Here is a 22,262-nt window from a genome sequence, read left to right as displayed (position 1 = left end):
TTGTGCAGGTGAGTGATAGGCACAAGCCAAACCCCCGCCTCTTCCACGTGTTCCCTGTAGCATCCAGCCCCTTCTCCCCTGCCCACGCCCGGGGTTGTTGCCAGAGCGGAACAGCACACGGCAGCTCATTAGTCACACCTTCAAACACAGCGCTGCGTAACACCCTGCACTTCGACAGATCGACAGTGAAAAGAAGAATAAGTTGATCATCCAAGAACAGATTTAGTGAGAGGGAGCATGAATATTGGACTCAAATGGCTCCGTATAAAACCAACTCCCAGCATGCGTTGGAGAGGCTAAACTTAAACTAACGCGTTATCCTCCCCTCTAAAGGGATTGATCTCCCCCAAAGTTCTCGCCAGCGTTTTCAATCAAGCCTTTTTCATGAAGCAAACTCACCGCCCAGTGACTTCCGAGGTGGAAGGATGCCAGGGTGTCCTCTGTGCCTTGCAAATATACCAGAGCAAACCTCTGATGTGCACCTCAAGGCAGGATCTCCTGCCCCACTCTGTCTTTATATCCAGTGAGTATCTTCTGAAGTCCCTGCCAGCTCTCCATTAGGGGTTGGGCCTGCTTTGAGCAGGGGGTGGGACTAGGTGACCTCCTGAGGTCCCTTCCATCCCTCATCTTCTATGATTTGATGTAAAGCTTATGGTTGGCCATTGGGAACCAGACAATGCTCAGTTTACATGTGAACAGAGAGATGGATAAACAGCTCTTGCCTGGAGAAAACCCGGCTTTTCACCTTGCCTGGTGACCAGCCCCCCAGCTGCATGCCTTAAGAACATAATTGTCAGTATACACACACACACAGCTCCTTCTGCAGTGTCTGTCTGTACATTTCACAAGTACATTGATGACCAGAGTGACACAGGCTTTCCTTAGAGACCTCCCATGACATCGTTTGGTGAACTAGAATGTAAATCCCAGACCCAGGGATTTCTGTAACCCTTATGCATCCCTTATGCCCTCTAGGTCCCTGGTCACCGTGCAAGAATTGGACGTGTGCAGCCGGAGCTCACCTCTAGCTGCTACCTCAGTGGAGCTTTTCCCTCTTGCAGCCACTCTGCACCCTGCCCTTTGCCCGGCCACAGAGATCTGCCTGCCCCAATGCCCCTCCCCGCACCATCACACTGATCTCAGCCTGCCACACCTCCAACGCTCGGCAGAAAGCACTTGGCGCTAACCCTCTCCGCTGCCGGGCCCCCGTCCCCTTTGGCATCACAATACAGGAACAGCTTTAGAACGCTGTGCGACACCCAAAAACCTTCTGCTCCCATCTCTGTTACTGGCCTGCTGTCACTGCCCCTTGGTGCCTCAGTTTCCCCCCCCCTAAAATGGGAATAACGATACCGTCCTCTTCTGGAAAGCACTTGGACATCTACAGGTGAAAAGCACTAGATAAGAGCTGGGTATTATTACTGCCTTGGATAGATCCCCTTCCAAATCCGACCATGTCTCTGGATCAACCAAAAGGCTGGACGGGAGTCCACCCACTCCGGTTTTTTGCTGAACCCAGGGCAGGCTGGGGCAGGACTTCGGGAAGCCAGTTCAGGCTGTGTGGACGCCCGTGGGTGCAAACACGACCAGACAGCTCAGGGAGCTATGCAGCTCCAGTACCTTGGATTTAAGGAGACCCTGGCACCAGCCCCATCCCACTTGGAGACCGGTGCAGCTGTTTGATCACCTCACCCTGGGCAGACCAACCTCTGACTGTTTGCGAGGCATGCCCGCAGCGGGGGGGGACAGCTCTCGCTCACTACTGCTTCACTCTCCTCCCTCATCTGCCCCAACGCCATCTCACTGCAGTCCCCGGGGGTGTCAGCATTATCCCAGTTCGATGCCAGAGAATGCACTAATCCCAGGCTGCCATTTATCTTCCTGACCCACCCAGCACGTTGCTCTAGGCTCTGCTGGCCAGCCGCAAATCTCCCTGGCCTGGAGTCGCTAAAGCTACGTGGCTTTCAGCAGAGAAGCTGGTGACCCCTCTCCCTTCCTGGGTCACCGCAGGACAAAGCTGGCTTATCTCCTGCAAGGAACTCCACGTGCTGCCTCGTACAGCTTTGCCTGGCACATTTCCTGGGCCTGCTGCTCTGGCTGCCGAAGCTAATAACCTCCCACCCTTCCCCAGCACCTCCCAGCTCCTCACAACACCCTGGGATTCATTAACCCCATTTCACGGATGGGAAAACTGAGGCATAGGGGAGCAGGGACTTGACCCAAGCCGCCAGCACCTAGCCAGGAAGAGGATGGAGCGCGACCATGGATTTAACCATATCCGTGACAAAGAGCCCCATAGCTTTCCAACCTGCGGAAATCTTCCCAAATAAAAACAGCAAGATGGCAATGACGACTTAATAGCTCTCTCAAGTGACCCTCCTTTCCAGGGAACGCACTCGCTTTAGTCCCAGGGTTCCAGATTTGGGGGGGAAGGTAACAGCCTTCCAAGGAGAGCGGGGGGGGGGGGGGGAATCTAACTGGCTTCAAGACTGAGCTTGAGAAGTTGATGGAGGGGATGGTCTGATAGGACAGCTCTTCTTAAGGGCCCTGAAGCTGCTGAAGTCCCCCTGAAATCAAGGAGACCTTAGCAAGGCTGCCTTCCCACTGGCAGTGCCCCTGAGGACTTGAAAACTCTCCATCATGTCTCTTCCCCTCTGAACCTCAGTCTCCCCATCTGCAAAACGGGGGCAACAGGAGCTGCCCACCTGCCTGCCGAGAGGCAGGGAGAATAACCTGGTCCTGCATCAGCACAGGGGGAACAGGAGGGCTGACCTCCCAGGGTCCCTTCCAGCGTTGCTTTTTTCTGATATTAAGTAGGTTCATGGCCAAATTCACCCCTCATCTCTCCAGCCCCGAGGCAAAACCCACACAAGGTAAATGTTACAGCTCTTAAGTCAAGCCTGACATTGGCGGACACAAAACTGGTTTCCTGGTTTCCACTCCTGCCAGCGGAAATGCTTCCCCGTGCAGAGGAGCCAGAGCCAGGCTTGTGCCAAGAACCGAAGAGCGAAGCAAGGGGAGCGCTCTAGTATCACTGTCCAGGCTGCGTGAAGGGCCATCCAATGAGCAGGATGGAGGAGAGGCCATCTAAATTTAACATCAGGAAGGTGTTCAGTGATCAGCTTGTTCTGCAGGAATGGGCAGCCCTGGCCTTCCCGCTTCGCTGTTAATTGCATGGCAACAGTTTAGTCACCAGGGGATTCTGCAGAGCGCTGCAGCCCGTTAGTGACTGCGCCGAGGGACACCTTCCTCCCTGTTCTGTATGAGCCGTTTCCATTAGGTCACGGGCTGGAGGTGTCACCGAACCAGCCCCCCAGCCGCTCGTGGCTAGTTCAGAATTGATTTGGGAGGGGCAAATCAGAGACTAGAGAGTGGAAAATAATCAGCCACCTGCTCCCCCTATCAGATTGTGAGCGCTCCTGAGAATGCAGCTTGCCCAGCCTCACACACAACGTCAGTGGCCAAGCCAGAAAACTGGACCCTGAACTCCTAAGCCTCAGTCCAAGAAATCAATCCCCTTCCCTCCCGTTATTTCACCAGGCAAGGAACCACGGCAGGGGGAAGCAGATCGTGGGAGGAGAAAGCTTGGTCTCCCTATGAATGCAGGAATGCCATCTCGAGAGCAAAAGAGAGATGGCCGGAGCTGTGGGGCACGTGCAGCGCCTAGCACAATGGAGCGCCGGTCCTGCCGGGGGTCTTCTCTCGCTGCTGTGATAGCGGCTTCCCAGCTAAGTCACGCAGCCACCTCTCGCTTTGTGCGGGGGCAGATGTCACCGCCCAGGCTCGGGGCGCCGGTGGGTCGTTCCGGGGAAAGAGGCTGCCGTTTCTTGGAATTTTACGGAACATTTGTACGAAAACCGGAATGAGTTTTGGAAGATGACGCAGGGCTTTTTTTGCTGCAATTAACGCCGAGTGCAGCTCTGCTCAGAAAAGGGACTGAGACAAAACAGCATCACGGGGGAGCGTCTCTTAACAAGGTAGCCCCATCACGTGTGATCAGTTTACAATTAAGAGATTCCTTCCCCCCTTCCCCTCCTACTCCCCATTCTGCAAACACAGGGGTGCCAAATTGTGGTAGTTTTATCATAAACCCTCAGCAGCTGCAGCGGAGTTATTTTGTGAGGAGCTCAGTTTTCTTTTAAAAGGAAATTTTTTTAAAAAAAGGACGTTTCTAGCACTCCTAATGGGGAAAGCCTTGAAAACGTGACCCGGGTGCATTCAAAATTCTCAGAAATCAAAGAAAATGAATGCCCCAGGGTTTGTCTTTAAAAAAAAAAATCCCATGAGATTTTTCTGCCTGACTTGTGATTTTTGCAAACTTACCCTGGGATTTGTGAGCCAAACTGGCTATGGAGGGGTGGGCCATAACGCAAAGTCCACAGGCGCACTCCCCGCCCAGCTGGCTTCTTGTAGGTGAAGGGAAACCAGAAAGAAGCAATGGAAAATCCCCATGACCATCTGTCCTTTGAGAAGTTCCTCCGTCCTGAATTTCCAGGCCAAAAGGTGTGACACCCAGAAACCAGAATCACAGCTAGACGCAACAGCAACACCGGCTCTCATAGCGAGGGTAGGGGATAGAGGCAAAGCCTTAAAGAGAAGCACAGGGACTGACGGGGCAGGGGAGCAAGTGGAAGGGGGAAGATGAAGGGAGTAGCATGGTCCCAGTAGTGGACAAAGAAGATGATTTTGTCTGCTGCTTTCTGACACAGCTGGAAAACAGGGAGACCTGGGAGTAGCAAAGAGGGCTCACCAAGATGTGGACAACCTTTCAGCGGAAAGGACAGTGTGGAAGGGGTGGGTGTTGGCATGTAGAGGGCGAAGCAGCTAGGTTTAGCAAGCGCCACTGTGCTCGTAGACACAGAGGAGGGCAGACGGTTGCTGGCTGAATCATTCCTGGCTAATAACTCATTGACCCCGTAGCCAGGCATTTGCAGCGGCTCTCCAAAGGGAGCGATAAACCAACGGCACTCTAAGAAGCGCTGCATCACCCTCGAAGGAGCCAGAACTCCTGGAGAGAGCGGGCTGCTATAAAATGTGTTTGTTTAAGACACAGAAAGGTTGCAGTTGGATACATGTCCTAGTCCATCCCCCCCGCCCAACAGGCTCCTCCGTCCATCCCTCTCAGTTCTTCTGTCCTGGCCTCCTCTTCATCCCAGTCTAACCTGGGTGCAAGAGCCTTCTCCTCTGCAGCTCCACAAGCTGGAACAACCCTCCCCTGACCCCCACACCTCCTGAATGTCTCTTCCGCTCTCCTCTGCGAGCATCGCTCCCTTGGCTGCTATTCGCGGGCTCCGGCTGCATTATTTAACTGCACAAAGCGTGGCTGAGAGGATGCAGCCTGCCTCCAGAAACAGGTGGCAACGTATTGAGCCTGGGGGGTGGGGCCGAGTTTGCCGCCCTTTATATTTATAATCAAACGCGCCAAGGCAGGAAGCATTGTAGTGGCTCCGCCAACCTTATTAGGCTCTTTGGCTGGCCCATCCTTTCGGATGAAAGCTAGAATTAGCGGTTGCCAGCCGGGGAAAGCTGCAACCCACGTTTATTCCAATTAATCAAATGGAGGGAAGGACAGAAGCAGCGTGTGGCCAAGCTCATTTCCACACCGCAGGGCGAGGCCCTCTCACACGAGCCCCTCGTTAGCTGGACAGCAGCGTCGGACGTTGCGTTTACACCTTCCCCAGGCGGCAGCACACTTCCTTCCCGCGGCAATTCTCTGTTTATCATCACACGCCAAGGCAGGGTCCTGAAGGGACATTTAAATGCACCACTAGGATTGCCTCCACTGAGCGGAGAGAAACTGGCTACTGGAGCTCAGAGCGGCTACAGGCCAAAGCCCCTTAGATGTAGCGCGAGATTGACAACATGGCTTCAGTTCCTGACCCCAATCCACGCAGCGTGGCCAGCCACGGCTTGCAGCTCCTGCTGTGGGGAGCGTAGGAGCCCCAGGCGTAGCCGAGAAGGTGAACCAGGGCAGGCCTGGCCTTGGCAGAACGGTAACACCCTCGGGGTCAGCTCACCAGGGACGCCCAGTGCTGACTGGAGAGGGCAGTGCCAGAGAAACGCCGGGCGTTCAAGTTGCCAGGAGCCGGTGCAGGGACACACCGCCCCCTCGTCGCAGCAGGAGGGGAGGGCAGCAGCACGGATGAGGATGGTCTGCTCGTCTGTATCGATGCAGGAAAGGAGGAGTCCCAGAAGGAGCATCTCTGGGCTGGTCCAGGGGGCAGCATCCTGGTGCGCGGATTGGGCTCGGACCTTGGGGCAGGCATCGGCGTGTTAGCGTCCCTGGAGCTGCTGCAGGGCGCTGGGACTTCGACACTGAACCTGGCCGAGCGTCTTTACCACCGACCCGCGCAGGTGGCCTTGACAAACAGAATCAACCCACGGCCCCCCCTGCTAGCACAGCCATGGCCGGAGCTCCACCACCAGCCGGCGAGAGCTACTCCAGGCCTGTGTACATAAAGGCCCAGAGACCCTCCAGCAGCTGCTGTTAGGGGCAGGGGCTCCCAGGCTCCCTCCTCTGGCCCCTACCCACCCCCAGCGGCAGCGACATCGACCCCCCCTCCGGGGGACTCTCAGCACCAGAGGTGGAGGTGGAGAGAGCCCGTTAGATGCTGTTCCCTACTGTCTATGCCCTACAGCAAAGGTCTTCAAATTGTGGGGCACGTCCCCCCCACCGGGGGCATGGAGGAACATTTGGGGACGTGGCTGGGCCCCGGGCCAGGCCCCTGGGGGCAGGGAGAGTGCGCCACCCATCCCCACTCTGCCATGGACACTGGCCTACAACTTCCTCCAGTCTAGCTGTAGGGAGGGGAGCTGTAGAGATGTGTGTTTCCACCCAGTCCTAACAAGAAAGCAAAGCGAGGGAGCACTGCCCCAGACGCCCAGCCGCTGCCGCTCAGCACCGCTGCTCTGAAGTTCCTGCAGCGATAGCCACGTACAGCAGCTAAGGATTGGAGCCCTCCCGCTGCAACGGCATGTCCTCCAGCTGATGCCAACTTCGCCTGGTGCAAATTCACGGGATTCGGGCTGTCAAAGAAACCAAGGGTCTGATTCTGCAGGGTGCTCAGTCCCCTCCTCTGCCAGTCCATGGGAGCAAGCCCTAAAGAGAGCAAGGCCAGAGGAGTCCATTTGAATCAAGTTGTCTGAGACTGCACCCCCACCCCCATTGCATCTCCACCACCTTCCTCTTGACTGGACAGTTCCCAGGTGAGGCAGCAGGGCGCCCTCCTCGGACCTTTCTCCCCTTAGATTCAGGCCAACCCCCTGTGGAGGCTGACGCTAAGATTGACAACTGGAGAAACTGCTGTCGGTGGCTGCATCCCTAGATCTCGGCTAGCTACCTGCAAACCCGGAGGAAGGGAGGAACGCAGACACTCGGGGGGGGGGGGAGGTTGTTGACATCAGGAGCAAAACATGGAACAAAGCAACCTTGGGCTGCTTAATTAGAGGTGTGCCATCGGCTGCTTTCTTTGGAGGGTTAGATGAGGTGAAATCCCCTGGAGAAGCCTTTTCTCAATTCATAATGGTTTGCGAAAGAAAACAGATTTCAACCCCCATAGAAGAGAGCCGGATCCAAACTCACCCACCGCTTTAAAGGAAGCAATCATGTGCGATCAGGGAAATGGAGGCTGTAAATAGGACAGGTTTGAGAATCATGCAATAAGCATTGCTGGCTCTTTCCTCCTTTCATCCATTTCTGCTGCTTTCATCAATACCGGCTGCGTGACAGAATTGCAGCTGCCTGAAGATGGTTACAGCTGTAAAGGCCAGCCTTAAATACTCCTACGGCCTTGCACTTACTGAAAGGAAAAGCAGCAAATCTCCATCATTTTCACAACAGCAGTACTGCTCTTGAGACACACTTACTTGGATTGCACCATGAAATGATTGTACCATTCAGGTGTGGAAGTGCGCTCCTATTTTGTATGCAGTGACTTTTTTTTTTTTTTTTTGCTGAAGGAAAGCTGTTTCCCAAAGCAAGCCTATTAACTGGTGCTTTGCATGTCTCTACATCCCCATAATCGAGATTTCTAATCTTTTTAGCTTCCCGCACTCAGATGCAATTAGCTTGCTACGTCTCAGTTTAACAGAAAGGCAAAAGAAACTCAGAAATGATTAACAGCAGAAAGATATTGGAGAAAAACACCCTGCAGAAACCATGCAGAGTAGCAAGGGCTAGTGAAACAAGGCCAGAACTGAGACTCGGGAACTCCTGAAGTTTAGTCCCAGGTCTGACTCTGGCTTCTCTCTATGGCCTCAGGCAAGTCCCTTGACTTCTCTCTGCCTCGTCTGCAAGAGGAGGCAAGCTCCATCCTGAGAGCAAATCAGTTAATATTTGCCAAGCATGGTGCAGACAAGTGTTCTGTTGATAAGCTTGTGGTTTTGCTGTCAAGACAGAGAACAGGGAGGTTTGCTAAACTGCTGAAAATTTGGAAACTTCCCCCCACCAGAGGATTGTTCTGGGCAAAGGAAGGGGTGGCAGCCCTTGGCATAGTCTGTGCAATTATTATTGCAGTAGCACGCAGGGTTAGACTCCCTATTCCCCAGACGAGAAGCGAGGGGAACAGTTTGCCCGAGTTTACCCTCGACTACTGGCTGAGACCCTGCTGCCTAGCTCCTGGGATGAGCACTGACCCCTGAGACCGCCTGGGCCCTCTTCCAGAGCTGCAGCCACGTGGGCTCTCAGACCGCCCAGCTTCTCTCTTTAGGGGAACGTGACCGTGAAAGCAAACACACAGGATTTCAGCCACTTTCTTGGGGGAAGTCTAGAGTGATACACAGAGCCAGACAACATAAGAAGCACAGCTGCATGCGTTTCCCTGCCTCTACATCCCCCCCCATAAGGGCTTCTCTCTTCAGATTAGCTGCAGGAGAGAGACACTTTCCTTTCACCCTGGCTGGTCCCCCAGTTAGATTTGACACACCTGCTACAAAAGCACCTGTCTGTCTGCCCCTGCCCCATCCAGCCGGGGGGGGGGAGGGGTGTGTTTGGAAGGCCAGCATCAACAGCTAGTTTCTTTGGTCCTCACCCATGGAGTCTTCCACTCTTCACTGCCCCAGAGAAACAGTCAAACTGGTTACACTGGACTTCAGCCAGCTCATTGGCCACAGGTGTGTCCACACCACACCACTGCACCTGGGCTGGGAGAGAAGGCAAGAGCCCCCACAGCAGCTGCCTACATCACAGCACTTCCTGCTACCATGTCACAGCAGGAGGCTGTGCTTCTCCTCTGCCTCTCTGTAACGGGGTGGCCACTGATTGCTTCCCAAGCACCCCCTTATGGGGCCATAGATACCCCCACAGTACCCTGCCTCTGTTCCCACCCACCCCCTGGGCCACTCCCTTTAACAATAGCTCAAGTGATCCACTCTTGGGTCTAGTTTTTTTAATCTCCCACTACATACCAGCCTTCTAGTCCCCAGACCCAGTTCAGCATCCCCCCCTCTTAATTCAACCCAAACAACATAATACAAACTCATACAGTCATCATCTCACTCCCTACTTGGGCAGGGGTCTCATACAGACCAGGACAGCTTTCCCCACCTTTAAAAAACCCAGCTTGCACCCTACAGCCTCCTAGCACCCGCCTGCTCTTTTTATATGGGGAAAGCACCTGATTCAACCCAGGTGTGACTTATCAACCATCGGCTTTTCTAGAGGGCCTTTGGCCCTGGTCTTTCCCCTTCTAGGGAGCCTCACCCCGGGTTTCCATCACATGACGCCTGGGGGCCATACCCTTGACCCCAGGCCCAAACCCATCACCTGAGAGTGGATAACCAGGCACAAGACGGACTGGGCCCAAATCCCGTAAAGGGCCAGCCCAACCCTGTGCCACTGGTTTTCAAACCTTTCCATACTGTCACCCCCTTTGCCACACTCTGACCCCAGCAGAACCCCCCCATCAGGAAACGCCTCCCAAGTAGCAATATGGGAAGGGCAGAGTGGTCACAAACCCCTGCTCTGTTCAATTCCCTGGGCTGAAAGCATAACAAGCACAGGGAACCAGGGACTGCATGCGGCTACCTGTGAGCGGGGAGCTGCCGGTCCTCTACCAGGGCCTCCTCCAGACCTAGAAGCTGGTCTCAGCGACCAGGTCCATGGTGGCCACCAAGGGGATAGAACTCCTCGTGGATCTCCTGCAAGACTGGACCGGGGGGCAGGAGATGCACAACACAGCAAAGGGAAAAGTTACCGCCTCTTTTCAAAACAGCTACAGAGGTTCAGTTGCTACAACAGGGGCTGGTGAAGGCTTGTTGGAGGAGAAAGGGGAAGGAAATCCTGTGGGGTTGGAAGGGTTTGACACTCAGGCAAAGGGAGAAAGGATTCAGACCAAGCTCTATTTGGGTTCTGGGACTATTTGCGCCCGCCCATGGCTAAAAGAGAGAACCCCGGGGGTGCAGCCCACATCCAAGGGAGGGAGAGCCCAGAACTGGCCAATCAAAAGCACTAACCACTAGGCCATCCTGACCCTGCAACTCTCCCTTGCCATGGTCTTGCCTGGCAATAACAGTCTTCTATTAGTTTCCTCTCTTCAGAGGTTGAGTTAATCTAAAGTGCAGGTGCTGGTAATAGCTGCTGATTGCTTGGGTGTCTCCTCACCCTCTTCTTGCTGACAGCTCTCCTCTGCTGAGAAAGACAGAGGGAGCGTCTCCCTCTCCACGTCAGCCTCAGCTCCGCTCCAGAAATAGCCGTGGGCACAAGGGCAGCTGCACGATCAGGCTCATTAGAGAAAATCTCCTTTAACACTCACGTGTCCCCCGCAGCCAAGACCTCACGCGCCATGGGCAAGGCCTGAGGTTAACCACAGTGCCCCAGATTGGTACCCGGGCCCGCTGGGTACAAGAGGCTGCGGTGATGGCTGCTAATGGGACTCGGGTGCTCAGCCCTTACGATGCTCAGGCAGACGCTACGCCTCTTTTAGCAATGGGGGAAAGGATACAGAGCGCGCATGGCCCCGGTCCCTGTTTTGCCTCCTAACGTCCCCTGATTTTGAGACAAGTTAGGCGCCTAAATAGCTCCGAGGATTGGGGCCGATAGCTAGGCAATGGCAAAGTGGGGCCTGTGACTTTCCCAGGCCTACAAACCAGGCCACTAGCCAACAGCAAGATGGGGGAGTCCTCAGCCAGCTTCCACTAAGGGCAGCTCCCCGTTTTGCGTCACAGCCACCTCTCCCAGGTCTGGTTTGCTACCAAAGGGAACCATGCCAAACCAGCACGGCATGACCCCATCGCCTGAGCCTCTGCCCTCGGCTTGGCTGCCCTGAGGGTTCCTTCTATGGGGCCTTGCCTGTCCCACGCCCAAATTCCCTCTGCCGAAGAGCCGCACCCCCTTCCCTGACGTGCCAGCTGGCGTCTGCCCCAGTGAGCCAGCGGTAATCAACCTGCAGGGCTCCAACACACACGGGTCCCAGCAGAGGCACCTGCTGGTCCCTGGCATCTGCCTGGCATGGAGGTGAAACCCCAGTGCCATATGCTGCAGCCCTCCCCACCTGGGCCAATACCCAATCAGCCTCCTGGACAACTGTAATTGCTGGGTGCAGAAAAGCCTCAGCGTGCTGAGACCATCTCCAGGAGACGGTGGACTGAGTTTGGAAGGAAGAGCAGCAGGAAACAAATGAAGATGTCCATCAGCGGGGATGAGAGGAAAACCTATGGGCACATCTCCAAGAGAGCCGGAGCTTAGCGGCACGTGGGAAGAACAACAATGCATCCACCGCGGGGGGAGGGAGATGGCTCCCCAGCAGGGAAAAGATGGAGCTGTGCCACTCAGCATGCCAGGGCTGTCCGTGCAGATGTGCGCAAGAGGAGGGAGCCAGCGTCCCCTGATCCAGCCTGTCTGAAGCTCAAAGGGCTTTGGGGCAGAGGCTGTGTTAGTTATACAGCCCCATGCACACGTATGGTGCTGTATCAGTCCTACATTCCCACATAAGCCCTGTATTAAGATGGAGTCACGGGTCTCAGCAATTTATACTACGGGGATGTTGCAATTAACCCCAAACCAGGCACTATAAACCCAGGAAATTCACAGTCAAGGTTCAATTGAAAAGTGGTCCAAACATGTGAAAGTCTGACAACACACACAGCCCCCCTCAACTCTGCCTGTCCCAGGCTGTGCGCAGAGTGAAAACCCGCTGAACTATTGTTCATAGGATAGAGCTGAATTCGATCTTTTAGGATAAATAATCGTTTCATCCCCGTTATTGTTCACACCCGAATGTTCCTCTTTCGCCAGGAACCCGACTTGCCCTGGAGGGACACCACGAGCAGAAGAAAATGAAAAAAAAGAAATAATCAAATACATCTTTAAGAGCCAGTTTAATTGAACGTGGCTGTCTGTACGCCCACCAGCCTCAGTCAGAGACAGACAGCTTTTGCCTGATGTCATTATTTATCAGCTTCCGCTGAAGGAGAAACGCGCAGGAAGAAGAATAGGGGCCAATGACCATTGATCTTAAAAAAGACCTTCCCATGTAGCCCCATACACAACAGCCCAGTGACTTTACCTACGGGGCAGATTTGAAGCGTCTGGGTCGTTCTGTTACTGAGATGCTGAGGGGCAAAGTAAGAGATCGGACGCTATCTGGCCAGGCTGGTGGAGAATCAGACGGGTGCAGTCAGAGCTGGCACTAGACTGAGCAATTGGTTAAGGCCCCGAGCAGCTCAAGAGGCTCCCTTGAAGTATTAGTGTGGGGAGCCCCCCAAAATAGTCCAGCTTAGGGCCCCCCAATGGGCTAGCACTGGATGCAGCCCACACCCGGGTACCCGGGCGACGGAACGTGGCGCTCGGCCTTGGAGACCGAGATGCTCCGGGATTACCGAGTGCAGGGCGGCACTTTGAGGAAGTGCTCAGACAGCGAGTGGCCCAACCTGCCCACCCCACTACATGCCCGCGGTGATGCAGGGGGCACAGGGATTCCTCGCCCCAGGCAATCCCATCCTTGTCACCCCTCCTAGACATGCCCTGGCCTCCAGGAGCTGGCCAGGCAGATGCTACGGGCTGCCCCCCCCTGCCTGTCCAGACTGTCGGGTGGCGATTGGCTAATAGGGTTGTCAATTTAGGCTTCGTCCTGTGACATCATCTTTAATTAAAGATTAATCTTTAAGTCCTGGAGACTCCAGGACACTCCTGGAGGGTTGGCAAGCCTATTGGCTACCGAGCCCGGGACGAGGGAGGGGTTTGTTCCTGGTTGGGATATAAGCTGAGTCAGCGGCACTGAAGGGGAAGCTGCAGTGGTTTGCTGGCTGGGTCATAGACACCTGTGCTAGGTAAGTCTCTGGTTGGGGTTATGTCGCTGACTGGATGATGGGGGGAAGCTGGGCAGAGGTGGGGGTCCTCTCAAGGCAGAGGCTGCTTCCCCACCCTTTGCTTGGGGCTATTCTCAATATCTTCTCTTGCAGCACTAATGAGCTGCTTGCTGTTTCAGTGATGGCTCTGGGGGGGAAGAGACTGCAGCCCAGAGGCCCTGGGTATGAAGGGCTGGGCTCCTGGCAGCCTGCCCACAGTCCTGTCTGAGGGTGGGACGGCGGGGCTGATAGCCTGACGATGTGGGGCTGGGGCAAAGATCTGAGCTGGGTGAATCCAGGAGATGGTTGCAGTAGTGGGTAAGGCAGGTACCGGGCAGAGGATGCTGGCTGCACCCCAGCCCCGCTGCTCCTACCACTGTGTGGCTGAGAAGCAACTGTCTCTGCTAAGGGGTACAGCCCATGTTGGTGGGGCTGTAGTAGTGCCTGGGGGAAGGTCCCAGCAGACCCCCTGTCTTGAGTGTGGCCCCTACGGGGAAGGAGGGGGAAGGATTCTTCTTCCATTCCCCTTCCTTTGCTGCACATTCCTGACCCCACACCCAGGTGTGTGGAGCAAGGGTTCCTGGGGTGTTGTCACTTGGAGGGCTGGGGTCTTGATGGGAGGGGAAGGATGGTCTTGATGCTGCTGGGGAGATGGGTGGGGCAAAGAGAGGCGGCATGGCTGAGAGTGCAGGGGTCTGTACCCAGGCAGCATGGCTTGGGGTGGGGGGAGGGAGAGACTTTTTTTGCTGGAAGAGAGCAGTCTGGCGGGGGGGGCCCTGTGGCAAATGCCTTCCAGCCCCTCCCTGGGGGCACTAGGCTGTGGTGGAGAGCTGCTGCCTGACCTGGCATCCTGGGGCAAAGGGCTGCCCCGGCTCCACCCCAGCTGTGTGCAGGTGAGGGGGGCAGTGAGCCCTGCGATGGGCCCTGCAGCAGGTGCTAGGAGGACAGTGGGGTGAATGTGCTACAGGGAGAATTGTGGGGGGGGCTGGAGATGTCTGAAAGCAGCCCCCCTGTGAAGAGCGAAGGGGAGGCAGCGGGCGCTGGGCGTGACCCAGGGACCTTGGCTCAGAGCCCTGTGCGGCGGAGTGGCTTCCCCACGTGCTGCCTTGCACAAGCGCTGAGCTGGCAGGGCAGACTCTGTCCCGGGAGCAGCCCAGACCCAGCCCTTCCCGGGCCAAAGGGCACGGCTGCCCAGGGCTCTTCCAGCCAGCAGCACAGGGCGTTCCCGGCACTGGGGCACTTGTGGGTCAGGTGGGAGTACCCTATGCCCGGCCCTCTCCTGGGGGGCTGCCTGGCCGTGGGACAGCCAGAGCACCAGGTTCATGGGGCTGGGGGAAGAAGGTAACAGGTCGGTGAGGGGTTAAAGGCCCAGTCAGTTTAGGCATCTCCAGTACAGATGTGAAGGTGCCCAAGGGGCAGTGCCTGGGGGGCTGATTGCTGTGGTGGGGCTGGGGGGGGGGGAAGCCAGGGCCTCTGTGCATGGCATGTCTCCACCTCACCGGCTGATCTGCGGCTCCCCTCTCAGATCAGGCTGTGCTGATCACCGAGATGGACTATGCCAAGAAGTCGCTGGGTTTGCTGTCGCCAAGCTCCCTCTCCAGGTAAGCGGCAGGGGGCTGAGACCCTGCCCTAGGGCCCACCTGGGGGGCAGGGGTGTGTGTGTGTGTGTGTGTGTGTGTGGGGGGGGGGGGTGTTGCCTTTTCTACCCACAGGGTGGGGGAGCCCTTAACTGGCTCTGCTTTCAGTGGGTGGCTGACCTCGCTTGCCGGGCGTGGTGGTCTTTGCCCAGCTGGTGGGGCAGAGCCGGGCCTCATCCCTCCCTTTTTCCAGGTGTGTTTCTGTCAGTGCCTCCATGACCCAGCAGCTGCTGTCTTGTCCTGTCCCCAGAGCCCGGCCCTACCGCATCTGCAACTGGGACCGCAGCCTCCGCAAGGGCATCGTGGCAGAGAGCCTGCTGGACCTGCTCGACAAGGTGAGGCTGGGGGAACTGGCCCTGGGGGGGGGGTGGGGGTGTCCTACCCTGCCCGTCCCCCCCTTCACCTGTGATGTTGCCTTCCAGGTCCGCGCTGCGCTGCTGATGGTGGGTGCCATCACGCTGGTCCTCGATGAGGATGGCACTAGCGTGGAGACGGAAGAGTTCTTCCAGACGCTGGAGGAGGGCACGGTGTTCATGGTGCTGGGCCCCGGGCAAACATGGCGGGCCGCCAAGGTGAGCAGAACAATTCCCCCCCATCAGGGAATGCGAGTCTGGCTTTAACACTGGCTCCCACACCCCTAAAACCATCCTGCTGGATCAGCGCCCTGGGGGTGGGAGCAGGCGGGGGCTGTCCCAGTGCATTGACTCCCCCTGCCTTGGGCCGGGTCCCTGCCTTGGGCCGGGTCCCTCCTGGGGGCTGGCAGCTGGATGTGGGTGTCAAGAAGGGCCCCAGTGAGGTGCTGGTCAATGGCACTGAGCCCCAACACACCCATGGGCACAGATCCTAGGGTGCTCTGTCCTGCCCCTCCTGGAGCAGTGGGGGAGACGAGGGGCAGTTGGGGGAAGGTTATGGGGCAGGAGTGGCCTAGGAACTCAATGGGAAGTACCCTGGTACAGCCGGCCCTACGCCGCCTGCAGCCCCAGTGTGCCGTGGCCCCTGCATGGGGAGTGTTGACAGATGGGTTCACTAGCGCCATGGCAACCCCTAGAGAGGCCACTGCAGGAGGGTCTCTGGGGAGCCATGGGGCCCTGATTCTCCCCCCCCATGCTGTACCTGCCCCTATGATGAAGGAATAACCTACTGACTGCAGCCAGAAGCCTGTCTGCCCCCCCCTCCCCCCCCAGAGTGCACCAAGGAATGGGGAGTCCCCTCGCCAGGCTGGGTGGCAGGCTCTAGGGCTCAGCCCCTCTTGTGAGGCCTGTAAAGGTCCCTGGTGGTGGTCCTGCTGGGAGGGCGCGGGGGGCAGCTTGTACAGCGGGCGGGCGGTGGCAATTCCCTGATGCCGGGGCTGGTCTCTTGCAGACAGCAGGGTACCAGCTCTCCCTCTCCCGCAAGCCCCGCCGGAGGATTGACGTGGCCTGCGTGACTTTCGACCTCTACAAGACCAGCCCCCAGGACCTGGGCTGCCTGAACGTCAAGGCCACGCTCTACGGCACCTACAGCATGTCCTACGACCTGCGCTGCTACGGGGCCAAGCGGCTCATGAAGTGAGTGCTGGGCAGGGGGTGAGGCGGGGGAGATTCCCTTCCACTCAGGCCGGGGTGCGGGACAGGTCACAGAGCCGCACTGGAGGGGTGACCATGTCAAGCAGAGTCCTGGGCTGGGCTGGCCCCTCCAGGAACTGAGCTGCTGGGGCTCGAGCCCCTCACATGCAGGCTGCTCAGGCAGGCATGTCCCTAGCTGCTCCCATAGACCCACCCCATGGCGGGAGCTAGTGGGGTCTAGGGGCCGCTGCCTCTCAAAGGATTGAGTCAGGCACGGAGCGCTCAGCTGCCCCTCTGCTGGAGGGTGGTGCAGGGTAATCCCCAGGCAGGTGCTGGCCTCTAGCACAGCTCCTTGCACTCCGGCTGCGCCTCCTGGAGGCCCACCCAGCCCTGGGTGGGAGGTGGCCCTGACCCTAAGGCTGCTCTCCCTCTGCCCCAGGGAAGCCCTGCGCTGGACGCTCTTCACCATGCAGGCCACGGGCCACGTGCTGCTCGGCACCTCCTGTTACATGCACCAGCTGCTGGACGCCACCGAGGAGCAGAAAGAAGAAGAAACCTCGTCTCTGCGGCACCTCCCGCCCCTCCCTTGTAGGAAGATGCTTCAGTGAGGGTCTGCCCTGCAACAGCCTGGACTCGAACCATGACCCCCACATTCCCTTCCCCCCACTGCTGCATCCGCCTGGGAGCGAGAGGCAGAGAGTGGGCACGTCGGCACTGCCTGGACCCTGGCGAGGAAGGCCCCCGTGCAGGCTCCTATGGGCCGCCAGGCTGGAAGCCCAGGACCTCTCCCTTGTGCACTTTGCCTTCTGCCCAGGTGTGACGGCCTGGCAGAATCAGCCCAAGCCGTCCTGCAGCTGGTGACTGCGAGGGACTTGCCTGGTGTGGTTTTTCTGCTGCACCCGGAGCTGGCCTGGTTCGCTGCAGCTTGTTTGTACCCCAGACTCCTCTCAGCCTTGTAACGGGCGGTCTGCTCCTGTGTAAATATATTTATTCACATTAAAGATGGTCTATTAGAGCTGACAGCCTCCTGCTTGTTCATCTTCCTCCCCCAACCTTTCTCCTGTCAAAGGGGGTGTAAGCACTGAGGTGGCCTAGGCTGGGCTGGCCCCTCGGACAGCTGAGTTGCCCGGACCTGAGCCCAGCCCCTTGCACCCATGTTAACGGTGGGAGGCGCTACAGCCACATGGCTGTGCTAAGGAGTGATGTAGGCCATGAAGTGGTGACTGCAGAGTTCAGTGGCTGAAGGTCTGTTCATGCACCTCCTGGAGAACAAATTACTCCTGGATTCTCCAGAGCCACAACCCCTGCTGCCTCAGTTCCCCTGTCAGAGGGGGTTGCTACAGGGCTGCATTATGGCCCCCACTGGGGAAAACTATGCAGGTGGCCACCAGTGAGCTTTACCTCCGGCAGACCTGGAGCCCAGAGCTCTGCCCTCTGACGGCCAGGGTAGGGGAAGCTTTTTTGGGTGAGTGGCACTTGAGGAAAGAGTCAATGTGTGCTGCGCCCATTCCTGCTGCATTGCTATTAGCAGGCAGGGGCCTGTGTGCTTGGGATTTCTTTGAAGGTGTGGCAATGCAGTGCTAAGCATGTCACTCTACCAGTAGATGTCCTGGATGTAGGGACAACTGTGCCACCTCTGTAACTGGCCTCAGCCAATTGTTGTGCTTAACCACAACTCCATTGTAGCAGGGTTTATGGCCATACTTCCCACCCAGTGGGGGATGCAGAGTCCAGCCCATGGGGGGGGGGGAGGGAGTGGCACCTGGCACCAGCCTCACCTCCTGGGGAGGCAGAGACACTCACCCCCCCCATCTCTAATGTAAAGTGGGGGGACTGCAGGTTTATGGGCTGGGGACAGCTCTGAAATTGCCCCTGCAGGGGATTCCCTCAGAAGCAGACTCTCCCCATGCCAGAGTTAAGGGGATTTTGCCTCTCTTCAAACTCTGACATTATTTACAGCGAGCTGGGGGGAGCCTCATCCCATTCTGGACAAGCACAAAGTAGCCAGAAGCCCCGTTGACAGGCCGGCAGCTGTTTTGCCAAATTGGTGTGGAAACAGTAGACCTACTCCTGCATCAATCCGCAAACCTGCGTCTTCTCTCCCCGCTGCACCTGCCTCGCACTGGCTCGCTCAGCGAGTAGATGTGCGGCGAGGGGGAGCATGATTTCAAAAGTTATCCAGCTTGATAATCCTTGGCTATTTGTGGGGTAAGTGAGAGTTTGTCAGCAAACAGCCATCACCCATTGGTCTCAGACAGGAAGCCGCCTTTCCCCTTCCCTTCCCTGTGACTGGGCGGACATGGAGGGAATTATGCTTTCCAAAATGCTCACCCACTGAGGCAGCTGCTGTCCCCTTGCCCAAGGGCTGGGGTAGCCACTTTGAAAGAAGGTAACATTCCTTGCAATCCTGCCCTCCTATTGTGCAGAAGGGGGTGGTTAGACCACCTGGGAGGGGGGGAGCCTTAGGGGGGGGGAAGGAAGGAAAAAATCCCTGGTTTTACCACTGCAGCTGTTGTCTGCACACAAGATTTCAGTGTGGTTTCAATCTGAGGTGAAGCGCAGTGCTGACATCAGGGGCGTACAAGGTCTGAGGCCTCATCCTACTTCTCTCCAAGGATCCTTCTAACAAACCAATTAATAGATTTCTAAATTCTGCCCCCCAAATTAGTATGTGTATCTCCTACAACAGCCAGAATCGCTTCTCCACATGGGAAACTGAACGGTGGAGCCAGCGCTGCCAGCTAGAGAAACAGACTCCCTCAAAAGGCTATGCTGGCAGAGGAGGGGTGGCAGGGATCTCAGCAGGTCATCTAGTCCCACCCCCTGCTCAAAGCAGGACTAACCCCAGCTAACAGCCTTGTGCCTCACACTCATTCCCCACTGGTAGGGCCAGGGCCACCTACACTTTTCATGTCAACTCAAGCCTTCTCCTAAGAGTAGACTGCACTGCCTGCCGTCCAACACACAGGTTTAGGTAGCAGTGCCTGTCCCTGGTGGGGGAGCTCCTGAGAGGGGTCATGAAGCACCCCTTGGCCAGGAGCTGTGGCAGGCCAGTAAGCATGTTCCGGAACCAGGGTGTTTCACTCTGTCACTTGGAAAGGGAGCCACAGGGGGTGAGATCACAGGTGCAGCTGGGCCATCACCCAAGGGATAAACCAGGCTATGAGACACGCGGCCTGGAAGCACTGAGGGAACTGCTCATCCAATCTGGGAGCAAAAGTACCCCCGTGGGACAGAGCTGAACCTGCACAACCGGGCTAGCCCCTTCAGCCAACTTGCAAACTTTTTTTTTTTTTTTTAAACAATCAAACCCGAGCATAAGAACTGACTAAAAACCCCCGCTGAGTACAGAGTAAGTGAGGCAATCTGCTCATGAAGGGTTTTTTAAAAAAAACCCCAGCAGTTAAATTTGGCTGTTGCGCCTCAGTCCCTCCGCTCTGTTCATGAATCATAATTATTCACTCAGCGCAAGTCATCACTCCTGGCCCATGCTCAGTGTCTGGATTCCAAGCGTAATTGGTAATGCTGTCAGCGAGCCAGGCAGAATGGGGCTGGCAGATTGCTATGCTGGCAGCAGAAAGGGGATTGAGCTGGGAGTAAATTGGCATGTGACTCAGAGCAATGGCAAACAGCGAAGGCACCTCTGTCATTTTAATATAGTCCCCAAGGCGCTAGGTGATTCACAGGGCTGAACTGGGGAGCCTCTAGCACAATTGGGCCTGTGATTGCATTTTAAACTCTACTGGCAGGAACTGGCTGAGCCATCTCCCGGGTGGATGGCCCACGCTTCCCGCCAGCAGCAGCAGACCACGCTCTGTCTGAGGACTCTTTCCAAGTGGGCAAGAGAGACACAGGAGATTGCTGTTAAACAGGGAAATATTTATGCGGTTTCCATCCTACTTCACATGGGCACCGCCTTCTCCCTGGTCACATTCCTCCTTTTAGAACTGTTTGGATGGGGGTAGCACAGAGGCATCCCCTCCATTACGCTAGGTGCTGTACGGCCTTACTGCCTACAGCCTACCTTACTGCCTACAGCAGGAAATTCCTTATAATTACAAAGTATCAAGGTAGTTTTTAAAAAAAAACTCCTGCCATTCATCTCCTGCACCGTACCCCTTTGACTGTGAACTTGGGCACAGGGACTGGAGTTTTCATAGGGTTTGTCCAGCACCAAGCACTTTAATTGCACAAGCCAATACAAGGGATCTGCCCCCATTACGGGTTTTGTGATGTTATGGTACTCCCAGAATGTGGTGCTGCCCTGAGACACGCTGAAATCCACATGAATGGCTCCTTTTTAACACCAGCAACTGCTGCCTGGTGGGGAGAGATTTGTTCTAGTTTCACTGCAGAGCCACTCCCTGGCAGCAGCCTCCCCCAGGCCCGCAAGTGGTGTGGAGAGAAGGGGCATGCTGAGCTGGCTTTCATGGAGAGTGCTTGGTTTCCCGACAGGTGTATGTGAACAGATGCAAGGCTGCGACACACTGGCCCAAGCAGAGACGGGGGCTTTTCCTCCCACCCTTGCAAATCAACACTTCGGCATGACTCCGGCGGGCTGAGAAGGTGGCATACGTGCCCAGACCTGCTACAGCTGGGACATGACGAAGACACCCATTGGCCCAGAGGGGACAGTGGAAAAGGCACCCTAGCCACCTTCTCCAGCGCTCAAGTAGATAGTCAGCTCTGCCTAGCCCAGTGCAATCGCTTCTGGCTGCTGTCTGCTGGCAGTAAGGCTCACTCATTCCCTTGTTGGTGCTGAGCCGGCTAACGATAATAAATGCCCCCAGCCAGAATGTTTTATCTAATCCTCTCTGCCGCCCCTGGTTGTAGCGCACGGTCTGCAGCGGCTGGGACAGAATGTTATAGCTAGCCTGGTGAAGCTCCCAGCAATAAATAAATTGCAGTTCCCCACCCAAGTTAATCAAGGCCCACAGTAGCAACACGGCCTTCTGCGGAGACAGCCTGGGGCTTGTGAGCGAATGAAGACGGTACTCAAAACCCCCGAGTTACGCTTCCAAGTTGAGCCAGAGGGAGGAAGGCAGCTCCCGCCTGTGCAAGCTGCCACTCAAGATGAACTGCAGTGCACCAAGCGCCACTCTGAAGGCGACCAGGTGAGCACAATCAGGTCTGGCAGCTCAGACACTTGGGACCGACGGCCCCTGAGCCAAATTTCTCCGGGGCTAGCTGAGACGGGGAAAACAAGCCATGCTGAAGGCAGCTTTTGCAATTGAGGATCTTGTTTTCGGTGTACTGCCCCTTCCCAAAAACCTGGCTGGCTGCAGGCTGGAGGGGGGGGCTACACGGTGGGACTTTGCTTTTGCTCTTCCCTGCTGGGTTTCACTTCGACTGAGAGGACACGGCTGTTCTTGCGAACACAGTGCGGCCAACACCCAGCCTTCAGGAAATCGCGAGTCAGGCCCCAAACGCCTGAGATTCCAAACAGTTTTCAAATCTTTTTCTTTGCTTGCTGGGGGAATGGGCCCGTTACTGTGGGGAACTTTCCTTGCTTACACACTACCCCGGTGCAGTTGGCTAGCAAAAGGATCCGAGTCCCTGCTCCCACTCTCTTTACCCAGAGGCCCACCTGACCTCAAGGGCTCCCCTCCCACTCTCCTGTGTGGTGGGGTCCTTGTAACCCCGACAAGACTGGGCCCAGGATTCCGGGATCTCAACCGCCAATCTTGCCGTGGTCCCTTAGGGCAGGGGCTAGGGTGTCCTGGTCCTGGTTCTCCCCAGCTGCTCACCGCACCTGGCTCCAGACGCCTCCAGCCCCAGCTCCTGCTCAGTGCAGCTG

General features: G+C 56.5%; 1 protein-coding gene and 1 long non-coding RNA gene across 7 annotated transcripts; one reads left to right on the top strand and one right to left on the bottom strand.

Moving 5' to 3' along the window:
- Positions 1–4,360: 4,360 nt before the first annotated feature.
- LOC137147835 (uncharacterized) lies at positions 4,361–9,540 on the bottom strand. Of its 4 annotated transcripts, none has more exons than XR_010918370.1 (3): positions 9,030–9,303; positions 7,583–7,799; positions 4,361–7,099 (listed from the first exon to the last, which is right to left on the bottom strand). It is a non-coding gene; the product is annotated as an uncharacterized lncRNA (long non-coding RNA). The 4 variants fall into 4 exon arrangements; XR_010918373.1 differs by having other exon boundaries at positions 4,361–7,026; XR_010918372.1 differs by lacking the exons at positions 7,583–7,799; positions 9,030–9,303 and adding an exon at positions 9,483–9,540.
- Positions 9,541–13,206: 3,666 nt separating this feature from the next.
- CIDEC (cell death inducing DFFA like effector c) lies at positions 13,207–17,690 on the top strand. Of its 3 annotated transcripts, none has more exons than XM_067540223.1 (6): positions 13,207–13,266; positions 14,810–14,885; positions 15,115–15,256; positions 15,344–15,493; positions 16,284–16,468; positions 16,905–17,690. In XM_067540223.1, exons 2-6 carry the CDS (start codon positions 14,833–14,835, stop codon positions 17,071–17,073), a joined length of 699 nt encoding a protein of 232 aa, XP_067396324.1. In that variant the 5' UTR covers positions 13,207–13,266; positions 14,810–14,832; the 3' UTR covers positions 17,074–17,690. The 3 variants fall into 3 exon arrangements, with proteins under 3 accessions (XP_067396324.1, XP_067396326.1, XP_067396325.1); XM_067540225.1 differs by having other exon boundaries at positions 13,230–13,266; positions 15,172–15,256; XM_067540224.1 differs by lacking the exon at positions 13,207–13,266 and having other exon boundaries at positions 14,798–14,885.
- The last annotated feature ends 4,572 nt before the right edge of the window (positions 17,691–22,262 follow it).

This window comes from Emydura macquarii, unplaced genomic scaffold (genome assembly GCF_026122565.2).
Source record: "Emydura macquarii macquarii isolate MOO-44397 ecotype Brisbane River unplaced genomic scaffold, CSIRO-AGI_Emac_v2 contig_561, whole genome shotgun sequence".
In the NCBI taxonomy this organism is placed as follows: Eukaryota; Metazoa; Chordata; order Testudines; family Chelidae; genus Emydura; species Emydura macquarii.
Note: the sequence above shows the minus strand (reverse complement) of the source record. Positions and strands in the feature narration are given on the sequence as shown.

Bases quoted from the DNA above. Each gene is read 5' to 3' on its own strand.
- CIDEC (XM_067540223.1), top strand. From the start codon at position 14,833: ATGGACTATGCCAAGAAGTCGCTGGGTTTGCTGTCGCCAAGCTCCCTC. The intron at 15,257-15,343 runs GTGAGGCTGGGG...GTTGCCTTCCAG, and splicing joins TGCTGGACCTGCTCGACAAG to GTCCGCGCTGCGCTGCTGAT. The intron at 15,494-16,283 runs GTGAGCAGAACA...GGTCTCTTGCAG, and splicing joins AAACATGGCGGGCCGCCAAG to ACAGCAGGGTACCAGCTCTC.